We start from the raw sequence: 10,000 nt of genomic DNA, 5'->3' as shown, positions 1-10,000 counted from the left end.
GACACGGTTAGTGTGTGTGGAGGTCTGACACGGTTAGTGTGTGTGGGGGTCTGACACGGTTAGTGTGTGTGGAGGTCTGACACGGTTAGTGTGTGTGGAGGTCTGACACGGTTAGTGTGTGGGGGGCATAACACGGTTAGTGTGTGTGGGGGTCTGACACGGTTAGTGTGTGTGGAGGTCTGACACGGTTAGTGTGTGTGGAGGTCTGACACGGTTAGTGTGTGTGGGTGGATAACATGGTTAGTGTGTGTGGAGGTCTGACACGGTTAGTGTGTGTGGAGGTCTGACACGGTTAGTGTGTGTGGGGGGCATAACACGGTTAGTGTGTGTGGAGGTCTGACACGGTTAGTGTGTGGGGGGCATAACACGGTTAGTGTGTGTGGAGGTCTGACACGGTTAGTGTGTGTGGAGGTCTGACACGGTTAGTGTGTGTGGGTGGATAACATGGTTAGTGTGTGTGGAGGTCTGACACGGTTAGTGTGTGTGAAGGTCTGACACGGTTAGTGTGTGTGGAGGTCTGACACGGTTAGTGTGTGTGGAGGTCTGACACGGTTAGTGTGTGTGGGGGGCATAACACGGTTAGTGTGTGTGGAGGTCTGACACGGTTAGTGTGTGTGGAGGTCTGACACGGTTAGTGTGTGGGGGGCATAACACGGTTAGTGTGTGTGGAGGTCTGACACGGTTAGTGTGTGTGGGTGGATAACATGGTTAGTGTGTGTGGAGGTCTGACACGGTTAGTGTGTGTGAAGGTCTGATACGGTTAGTGTGTGTGGAGGACTAACACGGTATTATCTCACACCCACACACACACAGACACACACACACACACACACACACACACACACATGATATGTAACACTACAGCTCACTCATGTTTACTGTGTGCTTTCAATTCTTTATTATTTGCTGGAACAAGCGAAAATAATGCATCATGTGTTTGGAAAAATTCAATATATGTATGTGTGTGTGTGTCTGTGGTGTGCATTTGTGTGTGTGTTGCAGAGTATGACAGGTGAATGGGCGTGGCCTGAAGAAGTAGAGTGCAAAGCTCCTCCCTCCAGCAGTGATATCCTGGGTCATATCGTGACCCGCCTGCGGAACATGGTGAATCCGCCCGAACCAAGTGACCCTCCACCCGCTTTCCCCCACTTCACGCTCCGAGCCTGTGTGCTGGGGAAACCCTTCACCGGCAAGACCCGCTGCCTCAGAAGGATCACAGAGGGTAACACACACACACACACACACACACACACACACACACACACACCACACACCTCCGAGCCTGTGTGCTGGGGAAACCCTTCACCGGCAAGACCCGCTGCCTCAGAAGGATCACAGAGGGTAACACACACACACACACACACACACACACACACACCACACACCTCCGAGCCTGTGTGCTGGGGAAACCCTTCACCGGCAAGACCCGCTGCCTCAGAAGGATCAGAGGGTGTGTGTGTGTGTTTAATGTTTTGGTCTGCAGTGCATGGAATCTATGTGCTGTCGGCTGACAGGCTGATCCAGGAGGCACTGGAGGCTCACCAGGCTGGAGACAAGCAGAATGAGGTCTGCACTACTGACTACCATAAATACCACACTACAGGCCTGAGGTCTGCACTACTGACTACCATAAATACCACACTACAGGCCTGAGGTCTGCACTACTGACTACCATAAATACCACACTACAGGCCTGAGGTCTGCACTACTGACTACCATAAATACCACACTACAGGCCTGAGGTCTACATTAATGACTACCATTAATAACACACTACAGGCCTGAGGTCTGCACTACTGACTACCATTAATAACACACTACAGGCCTGAGGTCTGCACTACTGACTACCATAAATACCACACTACAGGCCTGAGGTCTGCACTACTGACTACCATTAATAACACACTACAGGCCTGAGGTCTGCACTACTGACTACCATAAATACCACACTACAGGCCTGAGGTCTGCACTACTGACTACCATAAATACCACACTACAGGCCTGAGGTCTGCACTACTGACTACCATAAATACCACACTACAGGCCTGAGGTCTGCACTGCTGATGACCTTTAATAACACACTGAGCGTGAGGTCTTAAACTGACTTTAAGATGTCTTTTTGATATGTCTGAGCTCCCTAAATAGCTGCCTGTTTGAGCTCCTGTTTGAGTTGTCTGGGCTGTTTAAGCCTTTTGATCTGCCTCTTTGAGTTGTCTTTTGAACTGTCTGCTTTAAGAGGTGTGTTGGAGCTGCGTTTTGGAGCTGCTCTGTATGACACTTCCCTATGTACTCCAGAAAAGTGCTGAACGCTGTGGCTCCCCTCTGCAAGATGCTGAGCAGGGAGAGGCCAAGTGCACACTGTCTGCTCCAGACTCCAAGGAATCCCCTTCTGCCCCTTCTGCTCCAGAAGAATTGCCTTCTGCCCCAGACTTAGGTGTTTGTGTCTTCCTTCCCTGTATTAGCCCATATGAATAAGTGTGATGAGACCCATCTCCTCAGCGTTCTGTTATGGCTGACAAGTCCTGTACGTCTGATCTTCTGCCAGAGCCAGTCATCACAGACTCACAGCCAGGAGACCTGCAGAAAAAAGACAGCAAATCTAAAGTAAACATACATAACATAATGAGATACAACACACACACAATATAAAAAGACTCAGACTGCACATTCAAAGACATTTACATAACATAAACAGACATTATACACATTACACAAAAGAGATATAACCAACACTGTAATCTGATCATCTAATTGGAGCTGTCTCACATATGGGCAACATGACAGGAGGCAAGTTATGGAGATTCATGTTGCCAGTGACTGTATAATCTGGGAGAATATTAATCACCAGGCACCTTGTTTCAAGGTTCAGACTTGTGAATTACACTTAAATCAAGTATAAGAGGGAAAGGATGATGCAGTGAGGGTAGAAACATCTGCCCATAAAGCCAGAGGTCAACCACATGATGCTTGAGGGACAGATGGCCAATCCCATCAGTATGGTGAAGCTGTGGAGCTGTCCATGTCTTTGAACCAGGCTGAGGGACTGATGGATGAGGTTTCGGTACACAGCAGAGAGGAAGCCCCTGTGTCCATCATCACATATACATACACATTAAGGTTCATCTTACCCTGAACAGTGTTCCAGAAAGATGAAGAAATAAGTTCTTTATGAGCTAATAGAATGTTCCAGAATAGTGAAATGAGATCTGCATGACCTACAATATGGTGGTCCTGTGGGAGTGGGGCAGAGTGAACAGAGTGAGGCATATTTTGCTTCTGGATCGAGGGGTAATGAAAGAGTGTCGTCTGAGGAGGGCACTGGGGGGTGTGGGCTCCAGAACAGCAGAAAGTGCTATCAGGAACCATTATGATAGAACCAGCTACTGGAACATTAGAAAGTGTTATCAGGAACTATTATGATGGAACCAGCTACTGGAACATCAGAAAGTGCTATCAGGAACCATTATGATAGAACCAGCTACTGGAACATCAGAAAGTGCTATCAGGAACCATTATGATAGAACCAGCTACTGGAACATCAGAAAGTGTTATCAGGAACCATTATGATAGAACCAGCTACTGGAACATCAGAAAGTGTTATGGTAGACCCAACTACAGGAGAAACACCAATGCCACTGTGTGGTCCCAGCAATTACAGATCTCTTTTTTAAACCAAAAGATTTCTGAAGACATTCTTGCAACATTACAACTTTAGGCTGTAATTTACACCATTCTGCTTCGATTTCCCCGGCAGTCTATTATGTCATTCTGCATTTAGTTCCTGGCTCTGCATCACTATGCTCCTCAAGGTGTGTTGCTATTCAGCTTGGGTGTCCTGTAGTGCTATAGTGTCACATTCCCATGCAGTGATGGAGCTAACCAGTGAGGCTCATAGTTGTGAGCAGATCTTTTAACCTGTGTGAGCATATAAATAAAAAGAGGTTTGCATCACCCACAAGTTCAGATGTCAACTCGATGACAGGTACACATATAAACACACACACTTGCACACTTAAACCCACCATGAGTGTGTGTGTGTGTGTGTGTGTGTGTGTGTGTGTATGATGTTTGGTGCTGTTTTGTGTGCAGCTGTCTTTGTACCCACCGTGAGTGTGTGTGTGTGTGTGTGTGTGTGTGTGTATGATGTTTGGTGCTGTTGTGTGTACAGCTGTCTTTGTACCTACCATGAGTGTGTGTGTGTGTGTGTGTGTGTGCAGCTGTCCTTGCAAGCGCAGTATGGTGCAGGGGTGGAGAAGGCCCTCAGGAGCGGCAGAGCTGTTCCCAATGAGCTGCTCATAGACATCTTCACAGATGCCATCAGGTAAATGCCTGCCCCATCCACCTACCCCATCAACCTACTCTATACACCTGTACATCTACCCCATATACCTGTACACCTACCCCATCCACCTACCCCATACACCTGTACACCTACCCCATCCACCTACCCCATACACCTGTACACCTACCCCATCCACCTTCCCTATAAACCTGTACACCTACCCCATCCACCTATCAGATCCACCTACTCCATCCACCTACCCCATACACCTACCCTATCCACCTATCAGATCCACCTACCCCATCCACCTACCTCGTACACCTACCCCATCCACCTACCCACCCACCGGCACACCTTCCTCTACCACCTACCCCATCCACCTACCCCATATACCTGCACACCTACCCCATACACCTACCGCATACCTGCACACCTATTCCATACACCTACCGCATACCTGCACACCTATTCCATACACCTGAACATCTATCCCATAAACCTGCACACCTACCCCATACACCTGCACACGTTCCTCATTCACTTGCAAAGTACACCTGAAGCTGTACATGTTATACATTATACTGTATAATTTAGTATACAACCATAGCATGCTGTGGTTCATGCATTCTGAACTCACTAGTGCCCCCTGCTTTGTGCTGCAGGCAGGTTCCCTCAGGCCAGGGATGGGTTCTGGATGGTTTCCCCGTGGACATCTCTCAGGCCCGGCTGCTTGAGAAGGCCCTGGGCGGAGCTGACCCAGACCAGGCCAACAAGAAGGGGTGGGGCAGAACACATAACCTGGCAGAGGACAGGAGGGCCCCCAAAGCCCCTCCCCCTCCCTCCCCGGTGCTGGATCTGGTGGTGCTGCTGGACTTGACTGACGAGCAGGTGATGGACCGTGCCACCCAGTCCAACCGTGAGAGCACAAACATTGGTACTTTACATCCCTTACCATTATAGAACACCGTTCATCCATCAGTACTGCACATTATAGAACACCCTTCATCCATCAGTACTGCACATTATAGAACACCCTTCAACCATTAGTATTGCACATTATAGAACACCCTTCATCCATTAGTACTGCACCATTATAGAACACTTCATCCATTAGTACTGCACCATTATAGAACACCCTTCATCCATTAGTACTGCACCATTATAGAACACCCTTCATCCATTAGTACTGCACCATTATAGAACACCCTTCATCCATTAGTATTGCACATTATAGAACACCCTTCAACCATTAGTATTGCACATTATAGAACACCCTTCATCCATTAGTACTGCACCATTATAGAACACTCTTCATCCATTAGTACTGCACCATTATAGAACACCCTTCATCCATTAGTACTGCACCATTATAGAACACCCTTCATCCATTAGTACTGCACCATTATAGAACACCCTTCAACCATTAGTATTTTACCATTATAGAACACCCTTCATCCATTAGTACTGCACCCTTATAGAACACCCTTCATCCATTAGTACTGCACCATTATAGAACACCCTTCATCCATTAGTACTGCACCATTATAGAACACCCTTCAACCATTAGTAGTTTACCATTATAGAACACCCTTCATCCATTAGTACCTAACCATTATAGAACACCCTTCATCCATTAGTACTGCACATTATAGAACACCCTTCAACCATTAGTATTGCACATTATAGAACACCCTTCATCCATTAGTACTGCACCATTATAGAACACTCTTCATCCATTAGTACTGCACCATTATAGAACACCCTTCATCCATTAGTACTGCACCATTATAGAACACCCTTCAACCATTAGTATTTTACCATTATAGAACACCCTTCATCCATTAGTACTGCACCATTATAGAACACCCTTCATCCATTAGTACTGCACCATTATAGAACACCCTTCATCCATTAGTACTGCACCATTATAGAACACCCTTCAACCATTAGTATTTTACCATTATAGAACACCCTTCATCCATCTGTACTGCACCATTATAGTACACCCTTCATCCATTAGTACTTTACCATTATAGAACACCCTTCATCCATTAGTACTGCACATTATAGAACACCCTTCATCCTTTAGTACTGCACCATTATAGAACACCCTTCATCCATTAGTACTGCACATTATAGAACACCCTTCATCCTTTAGTACTGCACCATTATAGAACACCCTTCATCCATTAGTATTTTACCATTATAGAACACCCTTCATCCATTAGTACTGCACATTATAGAACACCCTTCAACCATTAGTACTGCACATTATAGAACACCCTTCATCCAATAGTACTGCACCATTATAGAACACCCTTCATCCAATAGTACTGCACCATTATAGAACACCCTTCATCCATTCATCCAATGCACACATAAACACCTGATGAATACACATATATAGACCTGATGAATGCACACATATAGATCTGATGAATGCACACATAAAGACCTGATGAATACACATATATAGACCTGATGAATGCTCACAGAGACCTGATTACTGCATACATAAAGATCTGATGAATGCACACATATAAACCTGATGAATGCACACATATAGACCTGATCAATACTCACATATAGACCTAATGAATACTCACATATAGACCTGATGAATGCACACATAAAGATCAGATGAATACTGACATACAGACCTGATGAATACTCGCATATAGATCTGATGAATACTCACATAAAGATCGGATGAATACACACATATAGACCTGATGAATACTCACATATAGACCTGATGAATGCACACATATAGATCTGATGAATACTCACATAAAGATCAGATGAATATGCACATATAGACTTGATGAATACTCACATATAGACCTGATGAATGCACACATATAGATCTGATGAATACTGACATACAGACCTGATGAATACTCATATATAGACCTGATGAATGCACAACGTAAGGCCTGAACGCTGTTGCCAGGGGTTATGCTGATCTGTTCCCAACAGACCATGAAATCACTGCTACTGCTGACCACAGCAGTGGATCACAAGAGAATGCAGCTACTCCTAGACACACGCAGCTGAGAGTTGCCCCTGCTGGAGAGCAGAGCCTAGAGCAGAGACAGATCCAACACAGGTATGGAATTTCAGGAGCGTTTATCAGTAGTACTCACATGCATTAAGGAAAATGATCTCCTTATAGTTTGGGCTTGCATCAGTTGGTACCATAACACAAATATAGGAATTTTGCTGTCTAACATACAAACCTCAAACACTTCTTCACCACATTAGTCACAGTAAATACTGCTTTCTATTTGTTATTTATCTCTAAGTATTTTATTAATTGAAAAAGAGTATTGCTATCTGAACTGAAATGAATTAGACTGGCTACAACACTCTGCAGATCTACCTATAGTCCACTGTGATGCATGAAGCGGGCTTCTATCTCTAGGTCTAGGGTCATCCATTGCTTTCTAATGTGTCCAAGATGCTTTATATTTTATGGCTATTGTGCAGAGACCTTGATATTGTTTTCCATTGTGTTGTGCTAAATCTATGAAAATGACTGTGTGATTGCCACAGAAAGAGCGTTCTCTCATCCCTGTTCAATTCCTAGGGTTATGGGCTTCCAGGACACCTGGCCCAAACTGGAGAAGTGGTTTGGAGAGAAACAGAGAATCTTGGTGAAAGTGACTGCCGAGGTGGATGAGGACACCCTCTTCAGCAATGTGGAGAATGTTCTGTTCAAGAACATGGTAGCTGCAGAACAAGGTCTCTCTGTTTGAAGATTTTATACGACTTCACGTATCCCTAAGGGAAATCCCCTCTGAACTGATTGCTGATAAGCAGTGATGGTCATAAACAATGAATATATAAATGAATCTTGCAGGTCATACAGACACAGAAGACAATGTAGAGGTCACCGATGACTCTGCCTCCCTGGCTGCCCCTCAGGAAATAGCATCCAAATCCAGCCCCTGCTCTGCTAAAGGTCAGCTTCAGACTTTACACACAAAGCCCAGCAGCCGAGCCACGGCACGTCCCACCCGCTGTGTAGGACGGGGAGAGCTTGAGCTTGGAAAGAAACACCTGAACCAGTATAACCAGTACAATGGCCAGTATGTCTATTTCTGTGCTGGAGTCACTGTAATGCAGTTAAACTATAGCTAACTCACTGTAATGCAGTCAGGATTAGACTAGTATACCAGACTATAACTCAATCAGTGTAATGCAGTTAGGATTAGACTAGTATGATGGACTATAACTAACTCATTGTAATGCAGTCAGACTATAATTAACCCACTGTAATGCAGTCAAGATTAGACTAGTACACCAGACTATAACTAACTCACTGTAATGCAGTCAAACTATAGCTAACTCACTGTAATGCAGTCAAGATTAGACTAGTATGCCAGACTATAACTAACCCACTGTAATGCAGTCAAGATTAGACTAGTATACCAGACTATAACTAACTCACGCTAATGCAGTCAAGATTAGACTATTACACCAGACTATAACTAACCCACTGTAATGCAGTCAAGATTAGACTAGCATGCCAGACTATAACTAATTCACTGTAATGCAGTCAAACTATAGCTAACTCACTGTAATGCAGTCAAGATTAGACTAGTATGCCAGACTGTAACTAACTCACCGTAATGCAGTCAAGATTAGACTAGTATACCAGGCTATAACTAACTCACTGTAATGCAGTCAAACTATAGCTAACTCACTGTAATGCAGTCAGGATTAGACTAGTACACCAGACTATAACTAACCCACTCTTATGTAGTCAGGATTAGACTAGTATACCAGACTATAACTAATCCACTGTAATGCAGTCAGGATTAGACTGGTACAACAGACTATAACTAACCCACTGTAATGCAGTAGGGATTAGACTAGTACACCAGACTATAACTATTCACTGCCATCAGTCATTCAGAGACCATGACAGTTAAAGCCAGAACTGATCAATCCAAAGGGCCACAGTTACCAATCCAGTGCTAGCCCTCAAGGTCAAGGTCAGGGTCAGACCACTCAGGTGAACACAGCATTCAGCAAGAACAGTAGTTCAGCTCTGTTGTTATATTGTAATAACACCTGTCTATTGTGAAAGTATTGTTATACACCCCCATCTGACTATTGTGAAAGTATTGTTATACACCCCCACTTGTCTATTGTGAGAGTAGTGTTATACACCCCAACCTGTCTATTGTGAGAGTATTGTTATACACCCCAACCTGTCTATTGTGAGAGTATTGTTATACACCCCCACCTGTCTATTGTGAGTATTGTTATACACCCCCCAGCTATCTATTGTGAGAGTATTGTTATACACCCCCACTGTCTACCTTGAGAGTACTGTTATAACATTTACGTTTTACGGCATTTACCAGAGGCTCTTATCCAGAGTGACTTACAAAAGTGCTTTGTCGTTTCCTCATAGAATATCATAGTACAGTACAATAGGTTAGAGTCCAACATACCAATGGACTAGAATACTGTAGAATACAGGAATCAATGCTGATGACTAGAAGTGCAAAATACATATAAGCTCTATAACAGACAACAGTCAGTGCAATAAACAATAAGTACTAGAGTTAGTCAACATAGGAGCAGTCAACATCAGTGCAATATCCAATACCCAACAATAAGTACTAGAGTTTTACTTAGTCAACATAGAAGCAGGATCAGTGGTCATTTAAATAATCCGCAAAGAGATGGGTCTTCAGTCTGCGT

The 10,000-nt window shown here is 44.4% G+C and overlaps 1 protein-coding gene across 3 annotated transcripts in view; it reads left to right on the top strand.

Moving 5' to 3' along the window:
• The window catches only part of spef2 (sperm flagellar and cilia associated 2), a 36,299-nt gene that overhangs the window by 12,919 nt on the left and 13,380 nt on the right, over positions 1 to 10,000 (top strand). For all 3 annotated transcript variants that reach the window (XR_014125140.1, XM_081719846.1, XM_081720294.1), the window contains exons 11-19: positions 1,003 to 1,222; positions 1,484 to 1,566; positions 2,296 to 2,434; positions 2,546 to 2,604; positions 4,218 to 4,321; positions 4,945 to 5,216; positions 7,262 to 7,391; positions 7,872 to 8,026; positions 8,145 to 8,246. Coding sequence is in view for 2 of the 3 variants with exons in the window: in XM_081719846.1 (XP_081575972.1) it covers positions 1,003 to 1,222; positions 1,484 to 1,566; positions 2,296 to 2,434; positions 2,546 to 2,604; positions 4,218 to 4,321; positions 4,945 to 5,216; positions 7,262 to 7,391; positions 7,872 to 8,026; positions 8,145 to 8,246 (1,264 nt within the window). In the remaining variant the exon portion in view is untranslated. The remainder of the gene's footprint in view (positions 1 to 1,002; positions 1,223 to 1,483; positions 1,567 to 2,295; positions 2,435 to 2,545; positions 2,605 to 4,217; positions 4,322 to 4,944; positions 5,217 to 7,261; positions 7,392 to 7,871; positions 8,027 to 8,144; positions 8,247 to 10,000) is intronic.

This window comes from Electrophorus electricus, chromosome 1 (assembly GCF_041902795.1).
Source record: "Electrophorus electricus isolate QZ-2024a chromosome 1, ASM4190279v1, whole genome shotgun sequence".
NCBI classification, from domain to species: Eukaryota; Metazoa; Chordata; class Actinopteri; order Gymnotiformes; family Gymnotidae; genus Electrophorus; species Electrophorus electricus.
Note: the sequence above shows the minus strand (reverse complement) of the source record. Positions and strands in the feature narration are given on the sequence as shown.